Source organism: Dromaius novaehollandiae, chromosome 15, assembly GCF_036370855.1.
Source record: "Dromaius novaehollandiae isolate bDroNov1 chromosome 15, bDroNov1.hap1, whole genome shotgun sequence".
NCBI classification, from domain to species: domain Eukaryota; kingdom Metazoa; phylum Chordata; class Aves; order Casuariiformes; family Dromaiidae; genus Dromaius; species Dromaius novaehollandiae.
This window is the reverse complement of record NC_088112.1, coordinates 22957124-22983647: the sequence shown is the minus strand read 5'-3', so window position 1 is coordinate 22983647 and position 26524 is coordinate 22957124. Positions and strand designations below refer to the sequence as shown.

General features: G+C 38.4%; 1 protein-coding gene across 2 annotated transcripts; it reads right to left on the bottom strand.

Moving 5' to 3' along the window:
• Positions 1 to 223: 223 nt before the first annotated feature.
• RBM27 (RNA binding motif protein 27) lies at positions 224 to 26008 on the bottom strand. 2 transcript variants are annotated; one of them, XM_064521196.1, is made up of 21 exons: positions 25745 to 26008; positions 21955 to 22073; positions 20963 to 21087; positions 19357 to 19448; positions 18519 to 18712; positions 17508 to 17765; positions 16715 to 16948; positions 15016 to 15150; positions 12773 to 12922; positions 10741 to 10888; positions 10324 to 10477; positions 9020 to 9283; positions 8749 to 8877; positions 7723 to 7845; positions 7026 to 7100; positions 6751 to 6915; positions 6184 to 6288; positions 5875 to 6066; positions 4668 to 4754; positions 4105 to 4215; positions 224 to 3491 (listed from the first exon to the last, which is right to left on the bottom strand). In XM_064521196.1, exons 1-21 carry the CDS (start codon positions 25801 to 25803, stop codon positions 3405 to 3407), a joined length of 3006 nt encoding a protein of 1001 aa, XP_064377266.1. In that variant the 5' UTR covers positions 25804 to 26008; the 3' UTR covers positions 224 to 3404. The 2 variants fall into 2 exon arrangements, with proteins under 2 accessions (XP_064377266.1, XP_064377267.1); XM_064521197.1 differs by lacking the exon at positions 12773 to 12922.
• Between the last annotated feature and the right edge of the window lie 516 nt (positions 26009 to 26524).

Below are 26524 nucleotides of genomic sequence, written 5' to 3'. Positions count from 1 at the left end.
ATTTTTTTCTAGCTGCTTCAACACTATTCAGGAACATTCACTATGAAGTAAAATGAAATTGCATACATATTCCCACGTACAATCCCGCCCCCTCTTCACATACATTTCGGGGGCGGGGGAAGAGTGATAAAGCTCTTTTTGTGATAGCTGGTTTTTTTTTTTTGAATGGTTCTCCAGTCTGATTTATTTTTTAAGTTAGAATTTTCTTTGTATTTTCTAAATCTTGAACCATTCCATAGTATATCTTTATTGCAAAAAGTCAACATGCATCTTAGAAATTCAGATCGTAATCAATAAAACAAACATTACATATATGAATTTAAATGTATAAACAGTTAGAAATTCAACAATATCTCCTATTATACTATTACACAAGTTCACGATTTTGTAAAAACTATAGTACAAGTTTACTATACACCAAGAGGAACTTCATTCCTTTTCACATGATTTTGTTTAAAAAAAAAAAAGTTGTCATGTTTTCACTGTAAGCAGGCAAGTGTTTTTAGATTTATCTTTTCAACTCTTGGGTTGTTTTCTTTTCCTTTTTTTTTTTTTTTTTTTTTTTTTTTTTGCTTAGCTTAATTCAACAATAAAAAGGAGACGAAGGATAACTCTTCATCACAATTTCTTTCCCTTTTTATTGTATACTCTTTCAATGCTGATAAACTAAGTTTAGACTGGTAACATCTTATTTTACATATCCTGTAAATATACTGGCTTGTGTAAGTAAGTTATATTGGCAATTATAAGTTTTGTCTAATTAACTCTGAAAGTACACATTAATTTCACAATAAAATGTTACCATAAAAAATAAGCTGTACTGTTACATTACCTATTAAAAATAAACAGTTTAATATAGCCTAGTACACCCTAAAATACAGGGAGGTCCATAAGCTTTCGCAAAATGAAGGTCACTTTCAAGCAGCTTTCCTACTCCTTACACACCAGAAGTCAGTTACTACTATACTGCCCATCACTAAAATTCCCAGTAATATAATAGCATGCTTTCAATACACATGGTAAGTTCGGAGATGCAACTCATTCTTGTGCCTCAATGTTCAGAAATCATGTTTGGGATGTCACTTGAGGATTTATGTAAGCCTGCCAATGTGTACTCTAAAGGAAAAAAAAAAAAGTCATATGAAGCTCTCCAAAATTCATTAAATAGAGCTACCTCACATGCTTCCCTCCTCTCTCACCCTCTCTCTTTGAAAAGCCAGCATGTTTGAGCAAGGGCAAAAACGTCCCTGAAGACAGTGTGCCAATTAAATGCCATTTTAGAGCTAAAACCATATGAAAAGGAATCCCAGTTTAAGTGTGTCAAAGGCTACCGCAATTTTTTCCTTACAGCTTCATTCATTCACTGTAATCTTCAGTTTCCAAATACAAAAATACAACAATTCTTATTGAAATCTATACGCTGGTAGTTTTAGTACACAAAAAGGAAAATATTTACAAAATTATACAGTTTAAGAAAAACCTCTGTACAAAAAAATATATAAATCCTTTGTTCCCTCTTTTTTTTTTTTTTTTAAACTGTCAGGACTCAAATGTTTGCTGCAATATATTTCTCAAAATTTACACTGACTGAGCCACAGACATTAAGAAAAACATTAGAGATGATGGGAGAAAAGCAAGACATTAAGTATGGAGGACTTTTTCCCTCATTTCTTCACATACGTAATTTAGCCTCAACATTAGCAAGAAAGTCATAATTATATAGAGAGGTGAAGTTTTAATGTGAAGAGAAAGAATACTGAAAGACATATTCCCTTCCACTAACAAGGAATTACTGTTTCAACTTTCTATTATCCATTTGCTGTGGTGGTGTATAAAGTTAGGGGAACTGTTAACTCAAAGACATGCTCAACTTCATTTCACTGGTTAAGTTCAGAGCCATTTTAACTTAAAGGTCTTGATATATATTTATATTCAGTCAGGAACTACCTGGCAAGTATCTTGATAAACTAATTATTCAAAGGAGAGCATTTCTGCACCGTCATTCAGTTTATTTTGTATAGAAACATACATAAAAATGTACTGAAAAGTGTACGGTACAAATGCACAGAGTCTAGGAAATGCTTACTACATAACATCTCTATTCGTGAGCTGTAAGAGCCATGTAATAGTTAAGATAAATGGCTCAAGTATCTAAACTTTTTATCCTCATTTCTACCACAATACACACCATTTTTGGTGGGCGGATGGGTGGGTGGGGATGTTTTAAAGTGGTACCGAGATAAGGCAACTAAGAATATAACAGTGTTCACCTTAAACATGTTGAAACAAAATTATACTCGAAGATAAATGAATAATCTTCGAAAAACAAGTCTGAACACTACTCTGAAGACTCATCACTTAAAGTGCTGGTTTAATGCAAGTCTTTGAGTAGGACACTGACATTCTGTTGGCTAAAAAACAACTTGCTCTGAACGCTTCATGGATTTAGTTTGAACATAAATGAAAGTATAAAAAGTTTGGTTAGAGGGAGAGAAGGAAGAGCTAACAGCTGAGGGTGTGTGTGCGCACACGCACGTGCGTGCATACATGCACATGCGCACCAGTTGAATTCTTTTTGAGGAAGTATGAAACTCATTACATTTGTGCTCATTAATACTGAAGTGCAATAAGTGAACAGCCTAGCTCTAATTTTAAACCTTGCACTGAAACAAGAAAAAAACCAATAGCAAGTGAAAACTTACTCAAATCTCTTCCTTGCTGATTTCGTGAAGCAGGATTTGAAGAAAGAGTGAACTATAGCTGGACAATATTATATTAATACCCAGTTAAATTAGTTTTTCCAACTCCTCTCACAAAAAGCAGTAGAACATAGAAATTGTGTAGCCTTCAAACATCGCAAAATAAATGATTTGTGAACTCAGCCACAAGTACTTTCTACAATAAGTGATTACATATAGAATAAAATGCTACTGTTTTTCAATTAGTAAATGAGGCAATTTTTTCTTTTATAACATTTAATGGAAATTTGTGTGTCTTTTCCCCAACCCTATAATATTGCTAAATAAAATCTGTAACATCTTTACAATTATAAACTAACAAATTAATCACATTATAAAAAAACCCAAAACAAGGTAATACAGGCGACACAAAAAGAGGACAAGAAAATACTAATTTTGTTTTCTTTCTCTTTTTATCCTTCTTAAATAGAAAAATCATTACCCCCAGTGAGCTCGAGAATTCTGTAAAAAGTTACTGGGCCTTTGGCTAACTTAGTATCACAGCTCTCTATCCGAAATGTTTCTATAACAAACTTCGCTCACTTTAAATCTTGTGGTTTGAAAAGAAAGTAAAGCTTTTTTTGGCTCATCAACTTTCTTAAATAAATGTTTAAAAGATGTAGCTTGAACTATATTCCTAAAATTATACATTTCCAACATCAAGTTTCATCTTCTCCAAGAACGGGATTCATCCTCATCTTCGTCATCATCATCATCGTCTTCGTGCAAAAATAAATCTGAGGTTTCTGTTTCCTAGATGAAGAAAAAACATGGTTTTAAAGTAGTTCTCCTCTGTATCCCAGGAAACCCGTCATGGAACAGAGCACCAGTTGTACTTTATAGCAGGTTCTTGTTTCCAATAAGTCTCACTGAAATGCACAAAATTACATTCAACAAGCTAAAGTATTGAACAGTACTCTCACACATCAGGAGGGGGAATGAAAGTCAAACTTCAAAGGAAGCAAGAATTAAGAACACTCAAGTTCTCCAAAACAGTTTTATGTTAAAAAGCAGCTAGGTAGAAATACCTCTCTTTGTCTCAAAGCACTCATACAGTAAAGAAAATACATAACTTATCCTACATTGGAGCATCAATATTGCAAAATAAAAAGCTTAGCAGCTTGCACAGAGATTGTGAGGTTTATTTTCCAGCAGTTTACAAAATTAAGTTTTCAGGGTTGGGACTTTTTTTCCCCCTGCTTTTAAATATGGAAAATGTACCTGAGTATTCAAAAATAGTTAAGTTTCTAGCTCGTAGAAAAATATCTTCCATAAATTTCTTCAGTAAACAGAAGAATGCATCCCCCCAAAAGCTCTTAGCTACTAGACTGTTAAGAGTGAGTAGTTTATTAGCATGTTTTCATACCTCTTCTTTAGGCTCCTCTTCCTCAATTTCTGTGGACACAGAGGGTACCTTAGGTTTGTACCACGATATCTGTAGCCTTCGGTCTTTGAACCGGGATCCTTGGTTAGCAGCCTAGATTGTATTTTAAATGAACATATTTTCAAAAAGAGAATTAAGTATTTAAGATCACCAGAAATGAACTAGACCCAAAGAATATCTATAACTGCAGTTGTGCATATCTGAATATCTCAAACATATATCACAGCCATCCAACTTCAGTCATGCTGAGAGCAACTTCACACAAACCTGAATCTATTAGCTAACTCATCTAGCAGCAATCTGAAAATATCAGCAGAGCTTTAAATTGATCACCACATTGAGCCTTTATCAGAAAAAGGCCTCTAGTCAAATAGGAAATATTTTCCTCCTTTAGTTACATTATATGTAATAACAACAAATACCCACACGATCTAGTTCAAATTGGTTGGCTCAAAGCCTGCTAGATTTGAAAAGACAGACAGTCACAAATAATTATAGTATTCTTATTTTAGAACCATAAAAAAAAAGAAAATTATTCTACTTACATTCTCAGCTTCTGAGCGAGATTTAAAAGTCAGAACAACACTTAGTGGTGAATCCTCTTCTTGAAGGTCTTCAATATCTCCAAATTTCTGAGAGAAAAATCAATAGGAGTAGCTATAAAACTCTCCTCTAGAAATATGACCATCATGTGCTACAATGGCAGCATACTGTACCACAGCCCCATTGAAATATTTTTTTTTCCCCCCTATGGTTCTCCTCTCTGTCTGAAGAAGAAAGAAATCTCAGCTGCATTATCTAGCAACAATGCAGCATTTGTACCTGTTTCTTTGGACAAAAAGGTGCAAAGCTTGCCCTACTGTGTGAAGAACTGGGAAGTTCTGTGTCCTCACTCACAATGAAACTAAGCAAGCTTTCAAATTACCTGTTCTCTACAGAGCTCTTAGATCTGGTCACAAAAAGGCAGTACAAGAACGATTCTACAAAACTAGTTTTGCCGGCTCAGTCACTTGCTTTGCGAAGAGTACCCGGAAATACCACAGACTAATTTGATCAAGGTTAGATTTCATGTTGTGTCTATTTACAAGGAATTTTATGATCTCCTTGAAAAGCTAACTAGCTTTGCAAATGAAAATATTTCACCAGAAAGTGTAATTGAGGGAAATCCAAAATCATGTTTTCCTTTATTAACTCAGTTATGATGCTAACACATCCATTAGCACAGTCTGCACACTAGCAGGCTATTTGAATGCTGTAACATGATTTTGCATACAAATGTAACTTTTTTGAAAGCTGATGTCCTGTTTTGCAAAGCTGTGCTTTGCTTCTTGAGCTCAAGAGAAATGAGATAAATAGCTATGAATGCCTACTAGGCACAATAATTTGTAAACAGAAAGAGGCCGATAGGTATTCTTCATCCTTCAGATATGTTTTGATATATATATTTAAAAAAATGTATTGGGCAGCTACTGTAAAGCAGCCAGAAAAGACATACATTGACACCCTTGATAGCTCTTGAAATTGTTTGCTTATCCATAACCTGTTCCATGAATTCAGGATAAGATCATCTGGTTGGTTTGCACTAACAGAATATGAAGACTTGTAGCCTCAATATTTTGGAAAGGAAAAGCATTTATTTATGAAGTTCTTAGCACGCCTCTCTTTGCAAGTAAGCACACATCCACAATATCGGCTACCTACTTAACTTATAGTGCAGCCCAAATTCTCTTTTGAATATGATCGCATACTTACAGAGAAGTGCTGTAACAATTCATCTTTTTCCTCTTCAATGAAGCCTCCAACTGTTAGTGCTTTGGGACGATGATCCACCACCATATGATTCAACATGCCTCTTCCTCTCCCTCCACGACCCCGTCCTCGTCCTCTTCCTTGGACAGGCACTGCCTTTCCTCGACCAACAGGCAAGATGCCTAAACGGGCAGCCTGTTTAGAAGAAGTCATTTGACTTATAAATCTATCCTCTGTTTAAAAGGATTTAAAACAACAACAACAAGCCTCATAGGATAAATATAACAAAAGCATCAATCCACTCAAATTCACCTCTACTTGTAACTGATTTAGCTTTTTTCGCAATTCAGTTGTGTCTTCTCCAGAAGAGAGTCTTTTATGAAAGTCCAGTTCTGCATCTAAAAGTTCCTTTTGTGCCTTAAAGAAAAAGGTGTAGAGATAGAAAATGGAAGGGAAAAGCAGAACATTAATGTATGCTTTTAATGTTTTATTCCACTTCTTCAGCAATAAACTTGTGCATATTATATAGTCAGATCACCATACCATACTCATACTTTTCTCTAAATTCAGTTGTTCAGACTTTTCTTTTTTAACTAGAAGTCCCTCCCTGCCAAAAACAAAACAAAAACAAACCTGGTTCTAACTTGAAGGACCCAGATTTTTCCACTTTAGAACTGTGACAGGAACTTGAATGAGCTATATGCAAAGTTAGGTCACTTGAGCTACTTAAAATCATAGTTTGCTTATCCATAGGTATCACTCTCAAACTCAAAATACTGCTTGGGAGTATTTTGATCTGATGTTGCTGCATTTTTAGGACATTACATTAGAAATAGCTACAAAAACCAGACAGGCACTAGTGTCTTGCATGATAAATACCTCTGTCTTGGACTTTAATTTTGACGGGGTAGAGGATGTAGATGAAGTTTTTAATTCATCCTTTAATTGAGATATTTTTCCTGCTAGTTCTTTTAAGGTCTTCATTATTTCTGCTCTCTCCTCTGGTTTCATGCCCTTATTTTTCTCCAGCTTGGATATCAACATCTGTGTATTAGAAAAAGAGCAGGAATATAAAATTCCAGCAAAAACATCACTGAACAGACAAATATTTACTAAAATCAGGACGTATATACTAGAACACATTCCAGACCTACCTTCTGGCATTCTATTTGTTTTTCTAACATCTCCTGCTTCTTTTTCCTCATGTCTTGTTGGAGTTTCATTGCCTCCTATATGAGGAGAAAATTCATTCAAACAGCAAACATTCTTTTCAGAATTAAAAAGTACACATCTGATTATATTATACTCCACTAAGATTTAGGACAACATCAGTTTGCAGAAGTTGCAGGGAGAGGCAGTACTGCGTTAGGCAGACTACTTTCTGGTCACTATTTCCTTAATACAGACATGACAGACAGGTCAGTAAAAGGCAGACTACCATTGTATGTGTGTGTATATATGCTATATTTTCCTCTTCAAGCTGTAGAAATGAAGGCCATAATGGCAATAACTAGACTGCATACTGCACAAGCATAAATTAGAACTTATATGGAAAACAATGAAAAGATGCCAACTTCCTGCTGTGATATACTCTACTAAGTTTTTGCCCGCTTCAGACGCTCCCTGAAGAAACATATCCCATGTTGTCATAAGTGTCTCACACCTGCCGAGAGTAAAATCAGAGAAATGCTTAAATGTTATCTTTGCAAGATAGCCAATAACTATGATAAAAACTATGTTGACCAAGTGTAGAAAGCTACATGGGATTATTTCAGGTTTAAGCTGCCTATCAATCCTTTCTTTATAAAAAGTACTTTGACTGCTACTGTTAAACAACATATAGCAAAGTACCTGCTTTTTTTTAAGAGCTTCTTGCACATCATGAGGTTTAGACCCTGCACCAGGCTTCATAGGTGTTTTTAAGTTTGAAGAACTGTAAACCATTTTTGAGTGGCTTGTAGAAGTAGGAAATGACTGAAATAGTAAAAACAAACAAAAAGCATAACAGCTTAAAATGAATGCAATATACCACCACCAACTTTTAGAGTAATGTATTCAGTTAAACATGACATATACTTCCAGATTTGTGTGATGAGAAAAAAAAAAAAAAAGAGAAAAAGAATTAGAACAGATGTATAAAGCATCAGTCTGGCAGTCAAACGTACTTGGAAGCAATAAGCTTAAGCACTTGTTAAAAAGGCTTTCTGCAAGAGATTTGTTTTTTCCCCTTCATCCAGAACTCTCCCTGTATCCTGATATCCACTAGAAGTACTGCTGAAGCTGATCTTTTGCATCTGCATTCTATTCAGCTTGGTAGTCACAGTTTAGCATCACACTTTCTGATCAAACATTTCAAAAAGAAATAAGGTGGCAACAGTTACTATTCTTGCAACTACATGCTTCCTTTCTCACAAAGGAGTACTTTTTTTGTTGTTAGAATGCATGCCGCACCATGGTATCAGCGCAAATCAAGCTGTATCAGCTTGAACTCTATGCAGAAGTATTTTATAAGTTGCCAGTACTATTGTTAAAGCACAGAATAAGCTCTAAAAAAATCACTACTGGGAAAAGCAGTGAGATCCAATAGAGAGCTGACATCGCATATAAGCTGTCAAATTTGTTTACAAGGGAGCACTTGCCCCCCCCCCCCAAATTACGCTCCTTAAAACAGCGATAATTTGTTTCTGAAGTCATCACCCCTATTTTCTTTAAGCAGCTGACGAAACCAGGAAGTGACTGGCCACAGTCACAGAAAGCATTAATGAAAATAAACAGAACCAACTGCAGACAGAATTGGCAGGCACTAATTATCTCCTTTAGCCAACAGGTCAAAGCTTTAAGAAAAAGTATGAAGATGGTTAGCCTTTACACACATACCTGAGAATCCTCTACTACAGCCCCAGCCTGACTTAAGTCAGGCTGGTTTCCACCTGCTGCTCCAAGGCGACGTTTCACTGGGACTTTATTAAGGACATAGGCACCAGATGCCATCGGTTTATTCATCACCTATGTATCAATTGATATTAAAAGGAAAAGATTGTATACTCTGCATTTTAAAAGGAGTAGTCACTTAAATGCCGATAACCTTCTATGCTCTATCACCACTTTAAAGAAGAAAGCCATCGCACAGGGAACGACAGCACAATACCTTTGACATATTGCTATGCATTGTTACAGCTGGAGTTGCGGTCAGGGCTTGCTGCTGAAGGTGAAGCTGGTGATGAAGAGACTGTGAGGGTGGCTGCTGCTGTTGTTGCTGCAGCAATGGGGGCTGCTGTTCATTTTCTCTGTGCCACAGCACCCTTATAAATCGATTGTTCAAAACTGCCTCTGTGCTGGAAATCGCCTTCCTAGCCTCATCGTTAGTTAAGTACTGAATTAAAGCAGCTTCAGGATCATTCTGGAAAGCAACCTAGAACACAAGTTCATTGTGATACATTATTTCTCAAGAAAGACCTGCAAGCAAACCAACCTACAAATAATCTGCCATCAGAAGGAACTAAATATTCAATGCTATTAACAACTTAACATAAAGCTGACACATTCCATGTTAAAGTCAAGCACATTTTGATAAGTGTTGCATATAATTACAGCAAAGTCTGTATGCAGTTAAAGGGTAAGGATGTACAATGCAAAGGTTCACCACATTCTCAGAGAAGCATTATCTAATTGTCATGAATAAGATTACTTTTCTCCAAAATTAATCATCACAGAAATATAAACACACCCTGGACTTCCCAGTGCAACGTGATTGAGGTATCATGTTTAAACACAGTATCATTTGTGCTAAGACATAAAATTGCCAGCTCAAGGAATAGGGTGGTTTCACAGATGCCCATCTTATTCAGACCCCCTAACCAAGGACTTGAGGCCTCTCATTCCTCTAACAAATAAATGGAAATTAAATGCTACTTTATGTAAGCAGAACATGAGTGGTTACACAACTAGTGCTTTTTCTACTTTTCATAATGCAAGGTGCTAAAAGGATCACTAAACTAGAACCACTTCTGTGATGCAAAGTGGTAGTAAACTGATGCAAAAAGACTCCCTTGTAGCATCTTTGACAAAATCCTGATTAAGAAACACTGCAGGATCATAATACAAAACAGAAATTGTTAGATTAAAGGAAAAAAGAAAAAAAGAAGAACTAACCCCCCCCGCCCCCCACCTAAACTGCTCAATGACCTGGCATGTTTTAAATGTACTGTTAACCCTGCAAGCCTTTCAAGTTTAACAAGAACTCATGAAGGCAGAAGCTAACATACACTTTTACAGAATAAGATGATAATACAGAGTGAACCAAGGAAAAATTTCTTTTGATGTGGTTATCTGCTCTCCCAGTTAGCCTCTGCTAAAAATTTCTCAAGCTACATAGATCAGCTAAGACAGTATTTAAGGTTTCAAGGAAATAAAAACCCACATATAGACACAAAACAGAACTTTGTTTCTTACCTGAATGTTTACAATAGTTCCAAATTTACTGAAATGTTCATTGAGCTGTGTAATGTTGTTCAATTCTGGTGGAATTTTTCGAACTTCTAATTTTGTGTTAGTATATTGATTCTTCTTCAAAAATCCTGGTTTATTCTGGTTGTTACTGGCCTGCCTAGAAAAAATGAGAGCAAGATAGTAATTCAGAGAGACATAAGTACATCCAAGTCAGCAGTTATTACACACACTTCTTTTCTCATAAAAAGAATAAACTCTAGAGATTAACACAAGAAAAGAAGCCCCCCCAAATTTATGCTCCAGTTATTTGGACACAGATTGTCTAATCCAGCCAGCTCAGATAACATGGATTAGTGAATAGCCATACTCACAGAATGAGCAATAAAATACATTCCTACTCAAATGCAGTTTAATTCTTACTTTCCCATCCACGGTTTCTTTAGTGGTGGACATTCCATACTACTTGGAGATCTTTTCCTGCTGTCTGGTTCAAGCACGACTCTAGTTACATTGCTGCTATTATTTGTAATGGGAATGGGAGGTTCAGTCTGGATGATAATATTGGCAGCTAGAGGAAAGAAAAGAGGCCCATATTATTTACCATACCTCAATGGAGACATCCAAAAAGCTTCCATTTAAACAGCAAAATAGAATCAAGTTAAAAACAAAAAAGAGAGTTAGGAAGGTGTTATCAAGTTGGTCAGTTTTGTTTATGAAATTGCTTCAGAGATCACTTGTAGTCTAACTAATCCATTTGTGGGCAACGAACATTAGTCCACCCATTAGGGAAGCGATTTTGACCTTTAAGCTTAATATCAGCTTCATAAAACTAAGCTAAAACTTCATCTTCCAGGTACATAAAGTTCAGATTTTGCAGACAAAAAAAAAAAAAAAAAAAAAAGACAAGACTAGGATCCCAGACTTCAGGTTAGAGTTCCACAATATGGCATGAACTGAATAAACAACTCACTTTTCTCTGTATTACCCCTTGAAAATGAAAGGCAAGCAAGACCCTCTTCCTCCCACTGCTATCCCCTTTCCATCCCTCCATCTGGTTTTCAACAGTAAGCTGTTAATTAAGCACAGCTATGGCATGACATTATATTCTCAGAGACACTAAATTTGTCACTTAAAGCTTAAATGATCTTCTACAGTTATAAAGCTAAAACACCAGATCACAATTTGTCAAGTATTTATTTACAGCCTGTTTAAAATGATGCTATTGCTGTTAGTCTCCTGTGTACACCAAATATCCAACTCCTAAAAAGAAGTCTGAGTTGTAAATCAGTTTTCTGTGGCTTTTGTATATGCTAGAGCTCTGCTGATCACACAATGAGAACAAAGACTAGGTATTAACAGGGAAATAGCTTCAGTCTTACTTCAGAGGATGATTTTAGAATAAAACCTTTCACACCATAGACAAAGACAGCAAAACAAGTTGTCTGAAGTGCCTTCACCAAACACTCACCCTTGCCTTATAATTGGAATGGGTTCTTAGAGAGGATCTGAGGGCCAGTGATAAAGCCCCAACCCTGCTTTTACGATGTTACAACTCATTAAGATGAAAACAGCAATAACAATTTCTGCAATAATCTTTAACTGTGTTCTATATAGGATGAGCGACTGGAAGGAAACGTTGAAAAAAATCTCTCTTATCTGCTAAGTAAGAAATACGGGAGTGTAACAGAAAACACCGAATCTTAACAAGTTCTCCTTTAAGGATGGTGGGGGAAGGCAGGAGGGAGAAAGAAAGCTATACTAACAGAACAAAATTCTCTTTTAAAAGCCTTAACTTGTTCTGACCCCTAAAAGACATTTTACATATGTAGCCATTAAGAGACTACATACACTTTCATCCAGTTAAGGATCCAGAATTACTTAAAGGCAGACTAAGATTTCCATGGGCTAGGAAAATTAGAATTCTATCTGCAACAGTCATTTTAAGATAACAACTGGCTGACAAAAAGTCATACCATCAAGTACAAACACCTGCCATGATAGTTTCCCTCATCACTGTCACCACAACAGCTAAGGCAAGCGCTGTGGATCATTACCTCTGTGCCCCAGCTCCTAAATATAACTGTAGCAAATTAAAGCAGTCTTCAGACCATACTAAAGGCCATCTTTTTGCACCACTTTGTTTTTTCTGAGGCACTCAGCACCCAGAAAGTGCCTCGGTAGGTTAAAGAGAAAAAGCCAAACCAGAACAAAAAATAAAAACAAAAACCCCTGTAGTTTTCCCAGGCAAGTGGTTGTTTTTAAATCAGTAAGGCTGCTTTGAGTTTAATATAGTCATATTACCATTTTTTTTAAAAAAGGTAGAGATGTCTGAAAATTGCTTTGAAATATTAGATCAGTGAGAAAAACTTGCTTTGAGCCTGAAAAAGGGAAAAATAAGTGTTGACGGTCTTGGATGAAAATAGCAACAGCAGTGACTAGAAACCCTTCCTACCTCTCGGATTTGTATCCATCTCCCCAGATGTTAGGCCAATTAGATTTGGACGCTGCGTTTGTGCTCTTGTAAAGAACTGTCGATATTGAGATCTACCAGCACTGGTAATACTAGGAGCTTCAGGGTTATAGCCATCTGGCTCATATGTATCTATAAAAAAAGGAGAGAAATGAAAGGATTTTTTTCAAATGATTTTAAGACTCTAGGTTAATTTTCCTTTAGGGAAATACATGGATGTCCAAGAACCAGAAGTTGTTTTGGATGAAGAGAAGAGAAAAGAGGTTGTACAGCTGATGCGTGCAGCCATTTAAAACTCTCGACTGAACTTCATGCCCAAGTTTATTCAGGCAAACTCTTTTAATCTGATCTTTACTGTTTGTCAAAAGTGCACAGGTTACAATAATGGAGTATTGCTGATGAACCACCTGAAAAATGAATGAGGTGTCTGTATGACAACCTTCACTACACCTGACAGTGTTTCAAGGGGCACAACAAAAGATTTAGTTTGAGCATCTATTTTCTAGGGCCTAAGATGCAAAAAAAATCTTCAGTCTTTGTTGCCAGACATTCTAGTTTCTTTCAGAAAAGGACTTTTGGGAAGCAAGTGCTTAAATAATTCCAAAGCAAACTGAGAAATCAGATAACTTGACCAATACTTACCTATTAAATTCTCTCAGTTCATCTAAGAGAGAGACTAGCTGGCTAGCTCTAGTAAGGTACTAATGATTATTTTAATCAAAAGAGGTAATGATGTGAGAAAACAAGGTGACAGAATTGACTCATACTGTTCCTCCAGCCCAAGGGCCAAATCAAGAATGACGACTCATTCTTCCGAGCATAAAAAGGAAAAGCGATACAAGTACTAAAATGAATAAAACCTATGAAAAGCCTTCAGAGAAGCACAAATACATACATCCTGGAACATCAGTGGACACCTGTACAGGGTGACTCTGCAAACTTGAAGCATTCTACATGTCAGCTTTATTATTCCAAAGCAGCAGTGAAGACACTCTACAGTTAAGAATAGATCCCTCAGAACTGCAATACTGATGTTTTATCTTGCATTTTAGTTTCAGTTTCTGCCAAGACCTTCCATTAGCCTTGCATGAGGTTCTTCCTCCAAGATTTTGCATATGATTGCAAGAGGGCAATCAGCAATTGTTACTGAAACTGCGTAAGAATATGACATGAAAACTCCAAAGTGGTTTTGGAGAACAGAATTATGTACTGTCACTGAGGTCAATGATGTCCTGTGACTTAAGGCAGACAGAATCACTGTTAAAAGAAGTTCTGAAGCTGAAAGAATTAGATAACACGGCCTGATAGCATATGGAGACGACTGAACAAAGATTCTAACGAGATATTGAGCGACGGAAGTTCTGAAAAGCATGCAAGTCGCAAAGAAAATGACATGCATCATAAACTAAAGACTGCCTTTGAATAAAATCTAAAGTGTATGTAAAAACAAAACAAAAAACATACGAAAATACCAGATAGGAGTATTAAAAAAATTAAGATTAAATTATCTTATTCTGCTCATGTAAAACATGGAAATGCCATTACTCCTTTCCTTATCAAAATAAACATAAAGCTTTGTTGGATTTAAATTGAACAATTTAGGGTTCTCCAGTTATTTTGTTATTCCCCTCATAAAATATTACTTGTATGAAATTTGAGCTCTGTAAGAAAGATGGACATGTCTATTGAAAGCCATTCCTATTATTTTAGCTAGAAAGCTAAAATAAGTCAATTGTGGAAAAAAACAAATAGAAAGTACTAATGTATACGAAGAACGGAGAGACTATTTTGACATAAAGCTAAGAAGAAATTTCCCCCCTTGCCCTCATCTGAAGTAGTAGTCAAGGAATAAAGACTGAGTTAAGTAATAATTAGATTTGCAGATACATCACTTGCCTACTGATGCTCTGCTAAATAACTTCAAGATGAAGGGATCCCTTCCTTAACCTACAGTCATATTGTTTTGAGCATATTGCTTTGAGCATACAAAATAGGAATGAATCTTTCTATAAATGATGTTTCCTCAGACAGTGATAGAATGCCACTGCATTTTACACAGCAACAGCAGATGATGCACTGACCACGAGGAAAGTCATCAGACTTCTTTTTAGATTTGTATGTAGCGGAGGAAGATAAAGGAAATCATTGCTAATCATACATCAACAGGAAAATTTTTAACTTTATATCTCAAGAAGATTTAAAGAAAAAAATAGATATTTGCTTACGTTCTGATACTGTATACAGTAGGTTCTGGGGTAAAGGAGGAGGTAGTCTTGCTCCTACAGGTGCAAGACTCGGTACTGCACTTGTCCCAGGCTGGTCACGATTATTTATCAGACTTGACTGTGTTAGAGGTGGTCCTACAATGACACCACAGAATAGATCACTAAGACTTACAGCTCCACAGATAAACATGCAAACAATCCAGTGCAATTTCTTTATGCCTTGCTTTGAGCAAGGCCAAGATTGGAACTTTTTACAATCTCACTACAGTCAACGTAAGTTTGCTGCAGATGAGAACAGCCACTCAGGTAAGTTACTCTGATTACAAGATCTTCACATTAAGCAAAGGGCAAAGTTTTAAGCTATAAAAATATATTTTCTTCCCCAGAGGCTTATTATTGTTACAGCTTGCATTAGCTAGAGCAGCTCCTCCCTCAGCGCTGCCATGGGTGAGGTGGGGGGAGGAAACCAAGGCTTGCTCGGAGCAAGAGATCATATTAGCAACATTTAGATTCTAGTTCTGAAACAAGAACTACAGGGCAAAAGTCTTCCACAAGTCTGTCCGGCTATTTTTGCATTGTTTGCACCATACATGATACATACACTCCTAGTTATTATATGGTCAAAGAGAACAATGAGTTATATCACACAACCTATTAAGACATAAATACAATGGGAGAGTACTACTGGTTTGCTTAATAGCAAGCCAACTCACTACCCACAAAAATGCTCATGCAAAGTTTCAAGGAAGCTTTTCTGTCAATTAGAAAAGCTTCTTTCAGATACAGTAAGGATTATTTACTGTCTCAGTCATTTTAAGCTTTTGCTACTAGAATTTGTGGTAAAAGTAATTCAAGGAAAGAAACACAGGTATAAAATTAATCATGTGTGGCCAGATATAATAGACTGGTGCCCTTCACAGAATTGATTACGGCCATGTGTAATTTTACCGGAAACACCTTTGTTTTTGACAGAAAAGAAACAACAACTATGTTCCCCAGTATTAATGTTTCATAATCAATCCATCCACTACCTTCTAAAAATATTAATCAGAAGCTTATCTACTAAATGCTTATAGTTAATCCTATAGAAAAATTATTTCTTAGCCCATAGCAGCTGCTATTTCATGCAACAGTCACAGCATATATTGTGCTACTGGAATAGAGAGTACTGAAACAGAGCAACCACATATCCAATAGTCTAAGCTTTTTCCTTGAAGAATTTAAATTATAAGATGCAACAAGATAACAAAATGGCTAGACAGTCTCAGAGATCATTGTCAAGCTAAAACAGGTCTTAGATGTATGAAGTATTGGCTACAAAAGAGCCACATGTAATATACCATGAACAGGGAAATTTATTAGTGCTTTCAGGACATTAGATCTCAACATTTTTGCATTAGAAAAAATTATCAATCCAATTGACAGGGATCAGTCCAAACAATAACAAGACTGTCAGATAATCTGAAAGATCTTCCCCATCTTTTCCCTCCTGCATTTGTCTGATTTGATTTGGAGCACAAGGAACATTGTATTTTAAGAGCTGATTTTTCAAAATCATTTTGGTAATATTTTGAATAGCACAGCACTAGCAAAGAAACTTGAGGAAGTCATTACTTTGAATACATACAGAACTCTTCCACAAAGATTCATCATTGGATCATTTGTGACATAAAATAATGCAGAACAATATTTAACTTACTTGGTACAGGAAGCACAACAGGAGGTGGTGCCTGTGGATGAGCCTGTGGAACTGGCATCCTCATATTGCGAGCTGGACCTGGCATAGGAGGTAGAAGCATACCAGGAGGAGGAGGAAGGCCCGGAGGCGGTGGAGGAAAAGGAATCATACTTGGCAAGGAAACTTCATCTACTACTAAAGGATCATTTCCATGATCAAACTGGCAAAGATCGCCAAGTACACAAAACCCTCGCTCTGCAAAACAAGATATTTAATTATTTTTATATATAAACATAATAAGTTGTCAATAATTCATATCATGTCAGTTTTTACTGGAGTTTCTTACTCAAAAAAAACATGCAACTGCTGATCCAACATTACATTATCAGGCAAAGTTTCAGACTAAAATTCAAATTGGAACAACCTTCCATAAAGGCATACAAACATACATCCATTATAAAAGGTGTGGGCGGGGGGGAAGCATGCAGAAGGACCACCTGTTTTTACATTAAACACACATACTATAGCCTTTTTCAGATGTGCCAGTGGTTGAAATATTTGCCAAGGCATATATGGAATCATGAACAAACTCCGTATGCTCTTCCCCAACAACTGTCAGATAAGTAAACTGCTTCCAGCAAGATTACTTCTTTCCCAAGTGAAATATGGGTCATACATGCACTTTTACATGCAAGATACTCCATATGCTACTGCATTTTCACTGACTGCCTATATTTAGTGAATATTTAAAGATAAGTAAATCATAGAACATAATGGAACCACATATGAAATTGAAGACTAGGAAAAAGATTACCATCATAATCTCGACATCTTCTTTTAGGCGGAGGGTTTCTGCCAAACGAACCAGGAGTGCTATGATTGTTATAATAATTTGACCAGCTCTCTGTTGTGTTTTCAAGATGGTGAGCAGGTGCAACTACAGTAACAGCACTGGGAATAGACTGTGCAGAGGAATACTGTTCAGTAGAGTTACTGGCAGACACAGAAACTGGATTATATGAGCCTTCAACATCACTTCTCTCACTCTTGAATTTTGATCTCTCCCTATGCTCTGTTAAAAAAAAAAAGTGGGGTGGGTAAATCTTCATGTTTTGTTCCATATGTCAGAGCCCTGAAAAAAGATACTACAGAACAACAGAAACATTTGCTTAAATATTCTGTGTAAACTGTTCTTGATGCTTAGTCTTACAAATGGAATGAGAACTAAATCTAAAGCAAACAGGGTTTTTACCTCAGAAATCAAAACATTTTCTTTGTAAAATGCAGATTAATTCCTCTGATGCTTATCCCTTCCTACATTACAATATTCTCTTTTAAAAGAGAGAGGGGAAGGGAAAAAGACACACACATAAAAACCCTGTTTTTTCCACCAGTGCTTTTGGAATTAGTCCTAGAAGAATGGTGCATCACATGGTAACAGCCTTCAATTAAAGAAACCTTCTCTAAAAATACATAGTAACAGAGTAGAAAAAAAGGGAGTAACACTATTTTGCAAAAAAATAGCACATCTTTAAAAAAAAAAAAAAGAAACAGCTTTGTCAACACAGAGCAAAAGTGTATTGGCTACAGATACTCAGTGGTATACACCTGTGGATAAATTAAGAAGTTAGTAAAGAAGAAAACAATCCCCTTAATTATTCTACTCTGAAGAATAGTACCTTAATTAACGATTTCAGCAACGCAAAACTCAAAATTTGCTCCAACGACTCAAGGACATCTAGAGCCTGCTAACCTATATAACTTGTACTAGCCAACACATCACTGACATCAGATTTTCTCCTAAAGTAACACCTTGGGTACTCACCAACACTTCTGTTTGTATCACGGTCTTTGCTTCTACCCCTACTGCGGCTACGACTTCGACTTAACCCTCTGCTTTTACTACGACTTTTACTCCTGCCTCGTCGCCATCCAGACTTCTCTCTGTATAAGTCACTCCTGTCATAGTATCTGTCATAGTCCCTCCATTTTCCATCATCTCTCTTTTTGTCTCTGGTTCTAGAAAACATACATATAAATCATGTTTATGAAGAAAGAAACCAAATTCTAAAACAAGTTTGTAGTAAGCAAAGATACTGTTCATCCTCCCCATCCAACTTAGACAGTGACATCGTGTTTGAGAAGGAATTCCCAAGTTATACAAAAAAAAAAAAATCTCAAAGCTGAATTGGTCATTCACAGAAATCAGTGAGGGAAGGACTAAGAAGAACAGGAAAGGCAAGAAAGAGCTACAGAAAACCAGACTAGAACAAACTTTGAAAACAGATGTTAGCACTATGTAATTTCCCCCGCCCCCCAAAAAAACAGAAAAACCCCAGCCACCCCACCAAAGGAAAAAAAACACAACAAAAAAACCAAATCCAATGCTTTTCATTTATATCACAAAGGAAAGAAAGGAATTGATGACATCTCTAGGAATTAGTATTTGAGAAGCACCACCATTTTTTTCCCCCACAGACCAATTTCTACTCAAGGGTTCTCATACATGTGATAAACACAGACATACACAGCAGATATAGAAAAGTGGGAAAGATATCACCATTTTTATGAAACCACTACCTAGGAGGTAAAAATCCACAGTTAAGCACTGCCAACAAATAGCAAAGAAGATACTAATATCTTGGTTCAAGAGTACTACTAACCTGTGTTCACTGGAATCTGCACGGCTTCTCTGTGGGCTAGAATACTTCTTTTTCCTGCCATCTCGCTCTTCCTCAAGTGATTCTTGAAGATTCTGTTCAAGAGAGAACTACCTATTAAGCATGAACATCACTTTTTATTTAATTAAGAAAATAAGATCAAGATTTAGTTCAAAGCACAATTAGCATCTGGCAGGAGAACAAAATATTTTAAATATTTTATTAATATTTAATAATTAAAAATAGAAAGTTTATTCTGGACACTGTTATCCAAATGGCAACATAATGCCTGATCCCAGAAAGCTGTGCTAGGTATCTTCCCTGGCCTTCTCTCCACAAAGAAAACAAAAAAACTTCCTTCCAGGAGCACTAAGCCAATTGAAGATCATTCCAAAAAAACTTGTTCTAAGTTAAGATAGTTCTTTAGAGAACTCATCAGAAAACTATTAAAGTGATTGAACAGTTGCAAATTATGAGTTTCCGTCAAAGCTACTTCAAAAAATTGTCATCATAGTTCTGGATATCATCCTCAAAACCAAAAAGAGGACATCACAAAGGAAAGAGAAGACTATATAGTCACTTTTGTTTAAATCAATTAATGAATCACGTTCTGTGTGCTTTCCACAATACAACATAATACAGCTTTGTTTTGGTTGACTGACAGATTTTGATCTGTAATTATTTATCACCTTCATGACTGTCAGCCAATCTTAACACTGAAGACAGAACAACTAACTCCAGCAAGATCTTTCCTTCATCTTATTTCATGCTCACAGGCAAAAAGCACAAACCTGAATACCCAGAGTACTTGTCTTAAACCACATTTGTTATGGTTTATTTATAAAAAAAGTAAATATCAGTTTTTCCTTTTAATACTGCATGAGAAACATCTGCAGCATGAGGGAAAGGGACCAGAATATCTTATAACCTCTTTGACTTCATCTAAATTTAGCTAGATCGTTCCTGTAGCAATTAAATCACATATTCAGCCTAAAGTATCTTTGTCAACTGTGATCAGAGTACATGAAAAGAAAGAACATTAACTTTTATTTGCAATTTTTCTGTAACTCTCTCTCTCACAGCTGGTACATTAGGATACCATAAACACATAGAGAAGGGACCTCTTCCCCTGGAAAATTACCAATATAGAAGAAAAAAATGTATCATAGACACATTACAGTAGGAATTATACAATATAGAAAGAGACATAGATAATTATGGATACATTACTTTGCTTTCTCAAAAACTTGACTATGTTTTCAGTTTTGTCAATAAGAACTGTTGGTGAATGAAGGCTACATCAGTTTTTTTTAGTAATTATCCCCAAATATAGAGGCTACCATACTTCATTGATTTTAAGTCTTACAGAAAACATTTAAAATAATTTCTATTCCTTACAGAATATCCAGAACTTGAAAAGGAAAGTTTTCGAATACTTTTGCTTCTTCCCCATCACTTAAACCCACCCAAATCATTACCAGCTGCAGAGAGAATAATAAAGATCACTAGTCACAACAAAGTGAATTTTGTTTTTACACTTTGCCTCACAAATGTTACAGGATGGCCAATTTGAGAACCAGAAGCAGGTAGGCAGAAAAATTAACGTTACCTCCTCCTTGACTTCTTCTTTCTCCTGACTTGCAGGCTTTGCTTCTACTTTTGCTGGTTCAAGAGAAGGAAGGTAACTCTTTGTGTACAGACTTTCAAAGAGTTTATCTACAAAACCTGAAGTTTCTGGGGATACAGAACACAAGAGAACATCATTACATCTTGATTTAAGTCCATTACTAGGAATGGATTGACCACAGAAGTCCCTGAGGAAAGCCATCTGGAAGGACTGGTTATAGCAGCAGCATCTTAAACTAATGAACATTAGTTCAATTTAAGGAACTGGAATTACATTTGAGGAACTTGAGGCTGTTTATATAGACAAAAAATTGTAATCAGTTATATCACAGACAGAAACAGAGGCTTTTACTTCAATCACACTTACAACTTCGAAGTTTTCTAAGAGGCAAGTGTGAACAAAACTTAAGATCAAGGAACAAGTTTACAGTTATTCCAATAGCTACAATTGGCAGCCTCAGAGAGCAATTCTAATGAGACAGTACATCATTCACATAATACTATTCATCAATTTTACATTAGATCCCAAAAGCATACACAATAATTTGCCCACTGAGGGTCAGAATTTCAAGAGCTTAACACCTGTAACTTGAACCGAATTGCAATGAGAAGCTCACCAGATGCCTGGAAGGCCAACACAGGTTAGGTTTTCAAAAGTTATCAAACACATGCCAGAGAAACTTCTGGCAGCATGACTGACACTGAAAAATGAAATTAAGTGTTAGCTTTTGTTTGAGAGGGTTTTATGAAAGGACTTATCTACAACTGGAGATGGGGGGAGGAAAAAAAAAGCTACAAAGCTTCATCACTTCATCTTGTGATAAAAAGGTCTTAAAGATCTTTATTCCTTTATACTCAGTAAAAAATATTAAATTCATGGGAAAAGGAAGTATCCTGAAGGAAACAACAGTGTATCACCCTTCCCCCCACCACACAAAATACACTGAAATGATAAAGTAGTGGATAGTGCAGTACCTTTTTGCAGAAAGACATCCAGCTGATCAGCACAAAAAGCTTTCAGCTCTTTCTCTGGTTTGTCTTTCTTGACTAATGCCACAACATAGTTGGCTAAGGCTGAGGGGTCTGCATCACATCTATGGAGAGAAAGAATTATTCTTCACAACCACATAGCTTGATTTTGCTGAAGTATGCTAAAAATCACTGTACATTGGAATATCACTGTTACAGAAGAGTCACTGAAGAAAGCCTGGCAACACATGTTGGATGCTTTTCTGACATCCAGTACCATACACAGCTGCACCAGGGCGGACTGAGCCAGGAACAATTTTTTTTCAATTACAGCAAGATATTCTAATTGCCTTGGGGCACCCCTCAACACACATCCCTACCTGACAATGCTCTCACTCTTTTGATCCTTCCCAAGGCTTACTTATGAAGAACTACCTTTTTTCTTTTTTGTATAAAGATCCTGTTCAGGGGCACTTGAGCAAATGCCATTGTTCCCTAACTTTCTCTAACCACAGCAACCACCACCAACTATGATTCTATAAGGATAGCAGAGCGACTACCAGGAAATTCACTACATAATTATTTTAAAGTAGAAACATCACTGTATATGCTCATTAAAACAGTATTACCATGAAAAGCAGTTTAGAAAGATATATCCCAAAAGCATATTTTAAATATGCACAGACATTATGTTCTGTACAGCTTAATTTACTATGCATAACATATTAGGGTTTTTTCCTTCTCTAGAATGATTTCCAAGCCTATAGATCACACAATAATCCATTAACTCTGGTTAAGTGCCTAAAGGGATGTAATTATTAACATAGATTCATTTCACTCGCTATCTAAGCCCTTATCTAGCATCATAAAGACCAAAGATAGCCAACTCTGTTCAACAATTCTCCACTACTAATCTTTAAATTAGATATTGCTTTAGATTGTATTATTCAGCCATCAGAAAAAACACACCAATTATGAACTAGATTAACAGCATTAAAGCATTATTAAACAATAGCTCTTTGTTTTGCTACTCTTTGTTAAAGATGCAAACATGAGCTATCAGATGGCAGGTATGACCCAAAAGCAATCTGATGATTAAAAGAATTTTGAATACTAATATTTAGAGAGGGAATTGTGTATTTTTAAGAATATTAACTTTGGAAATACAAAGAAATAGCATAAAAATGGACAGACCTAAATATAATCTCAAGAAAAAAAAAAAGTCATGTAGATGAGAACTAGTTAAAGAAAATAAAAATCCTCAATAAGCTTCCAATCAAGCAGCTCTACTCTAAATTATTTTGATTACTTGTTTCCAACAGCTGATGAAAGCCATGTTAAATATAGCAATTAACTACAAAGAAACCACAAATTTACAGATTTTACAGTTCTTTCACCAAAAAAAAAAAAAGAAAGAAGCTGTACTTATTATATCCTATGCTAGTACCAACATGCAACTAAAGACTATAAAACCTCAATTTAAAACAAAGGACATGATCTATCACGTTATACCGTATTTATTACTTTAACCCGCCCCATTCCTTTCTCCTCATATTAATTTATCCCAGGCATTTATATCACATTATGGGAACATGCACTTCTCCAACTTGACCATCTTGTATTTTCTCTCCTTAATGCCGAACAGTCAGCATCCACCAGGAAATTTTATGACTCTCTCATGAGCCCTAGTCTCCAACTTAGCTCTGTATACTTAAGCTCAGATACCAAAAAGATGCTAGAGAGTAAGATAGAAGGCAAATTAGAATCAGTAGCGAAGCTGTACAAGCAAAATTTACACTCCAGTCTAGACAAACTTTCAGAGAGATTTGACTGAAGATCAGAGAGACCTATTCTTTCAAAAAAAACAAAACAAAATAGACAAGGAAGTCTGCCATGGGATACTTCGCTGAAAACAAACAAAACCACGATGTCCTTCTCCCTCTCCTTCTCAAACCCACCCTCCCACCTCAGGGAGGTTTTTTTTTTTTTTGACTAGTTTAAGACAGGGCCTTTGTGTAATTCAGAGTTTTAGCTTCAGTGTTTCTTGTGAAAAAAAGTATGTGTGCCTGAAAATTGCATGAGATATTCAAACAGTATTGCATGTTTCTTATTTCACGAATCGGCAATAAGAAATCAAGCCAAGTTTCAGACACAGTTACTTCGATACTTTGTAATTAGGTGCGATACTTTGTAATTAGGTGAAAAGAACAATATAACGTGATGGATAGGGCAGATTTTAAAACCCTGAAACATTTTTAGAAGCACGCTACTTAATGGTCAGTAACTGACTAACTCTACTCTAAAGCCTATTAGAAATATAAAATAAACAAACATTTGTAGAAATATCAACCAATGAACTACACATTGCAAACATATGTTCTACAATTTCACATGGCACACAGCATAATTATAAAACTAGCTAGTTATTGAAGAGTTAGCTTCCTTTAGAAGACCCTCGCTACAGATGAAATTCATGAAGTATCTAGTTATACCCACGCTACAAATGTTAGGTCAGCATGCAAGGTGGGTTAGGTGTGTGTTCCCCATCCCCACTCCATTGATCATGAAAAATCTCAAGATCAAGAAACAACCTTCCCGACCCCCTTCCCAAAAGCTTGATTAAAATTCCTACGTATTCTGCAGCAAACCTTCTTAATTTTGTACTCAGCCATTTCAGTTACTCTTATTAATTCACTCACAGCTTGGTTTTGAGAATTATGCTACAAACCAATGTTACACAGCTAGAGATTAAAGTCACACGGAAAGCGAGTGAGAAACGAGACCTTTAAGCACTCTCCTTTCAGAGCCCGTAAAGCCCTCTGCACCCCCGTCCCATGGAGCACAGACTCTTATGCACGCTCCACACAGACCGAGGTGGCTCAGCAGGTTTGGGGGAGAAGAGCTACACTTGGAGCACGGGCCCTTGCGAGACCCGAGCACCCCAAACCGAAGTCACGCGTGAAAGGGAGCATGGGGTTGAGAGCACCAGCTGCCACGCGAGCCACCAGCGAGGCTCTGCGCCTGGGCCCTGTCGCTGCCCAGGTCTGTCCCCTTGCTCAGGGTCACCAGGGCCGCACAGCAAAGCGGGGGGGCACACGGGGGGGGGGCAGTGCCCATTGCCAGCCCCACAGGCCGCTTGCTCGGGGGCAGGGGGTGGGGTGCCAGGGACTGGGCTGCCAGTGGAGACCCCTGTCCCCCTGATGTGCACAGAGAGGGCCCCCAGGCTGCCCATGGGGTGGGGGGCATCCTTCCCCCCCTCCTCACACAGGGACTCGGGGGGGGGGCCCGCAGAAGCCTCCCCTCACAGGGCCCCCCCCACGGGGTGTTCCCCCCACATATCCCCTCCTCACAGGGTCTCCCCCCCCCCAGGTGTCTTCTCCCCTCACACAGGCCCCCCCCCCCAGGTGTTCCCTCCCCCGGTGTCTGCTCCTCTCACACAGACCCCCCCCCCGCGGTGTCCCCCCCCCTCCCCGTGTCTCCTTCTCTCACACAGGACCCCTCCCCCAGGTGTCCTCCTCCCTGGGTATCCCCCCCCTCACACAGGTTCCCCCCCGGGTGCCCCCTCCCACAGGGCGTTCCCCCCCGCCCGCGTGCTCTCTCCCTCCCCAGTGGCCCCCCCCGGGGTGTTCCCTCCCCTCACGCAGGCCCCCTCCCCGCCCCCTTCCCCCCCCCGGTGCTCCCTCCCCTCACCGAGGCCCCCTCCCCGCCCCCTTCCGCCCCCCCGCTGCTCCCTCCCCTCACACTGGCCCCCCCGGGCCTGGCCTGGCCGGGCCGGGCGGCCCCCGCCCCCACTCACATCGGCTCCAGCAACTTGGCCAGCCAGGACTTGAGGGCGTCCACGTTCTCTATGATCATGGTGGCCGCCCCGCGCCCCCCGCCGCGCCGCCCCGCGCCCTACACGCCGGCCACCATCGCCCCGGCCCGCGCCCCGCGGCCGTTACTCGCCACCGGCCCCCTCCCCCCGCCGAGGCCTAGCACAGGAACTCGCCGCCCGCCCGCCCGCAACGCAGCTTGCTGGCCGCCGCCGGGGGCGGGACGGCGCCCGCCGCTCACCAATCGGGCGGGGGCGCCGCCACGCGCCGAGCCAATCACAGCCGCAAGGCGCCTATCCCGAAGGTCACCGCGGCGGCAGCAGGCTAGATCGCGCGAGCACATGAACCCTGCCGCGCCATGTTGGGGGGGGCCCTTAAAGGGGCAGGCACCCCGCGGCGGGTCGAGGCGAGGCGCGGCCGCGCCCCCGCGCCCAGCGGCGCTCCTGGCGGTGCGGAGGGCGAGCGGCCCCGCTTGCGTCTCTCCACCTCGCCCGCCCGGCAGGCCGGAGGCTCTTTTGTTCTGACGTTTTCACCAGGAAAAAACGAATCTACTGCGTGCATACACCATTGAGTCAGCAAGCCTGGCTCATGATTGCTTGCTTGCGCTTCAAGTGTTTTGGGTCAGAGTTGTTTTTAATTCTGTGTCACACAAAAAAATACAGGTGCCACGGCACTTCAGCGTGGGAGACATGTAGAATATTGTCCTGCCGAGCCCCTGGTGTGCCCGGGCCCCGCCGTCAGGACCTGTGGCAAGATCATTTCGG

Bases quoted from the DNA above. Each gene is read 5' to 3' on its own strand.
- RBM27 (XM_064521196.1), bottom strand. From the start codon at position 25,803: ATGATCATAGAGAACGTGGACGCCCTCAAGTCCTGGCTGGCCAAGTTG. The intron at 18,713-19,356 runs GTTAGTAGTACT...TATGTTTTCTAG, and splicing joins GCAGATTCCAGTGAACACAG to AACCAGAGACAAAAAGAGAG. The intron at 10,478-10,740 runs GTAAGAATTAAA...CATTTTTTCTAG, and splicing joins AAGAAACCGTGGATGGGAAA to GCAGGCCAGTAACAACCAGA.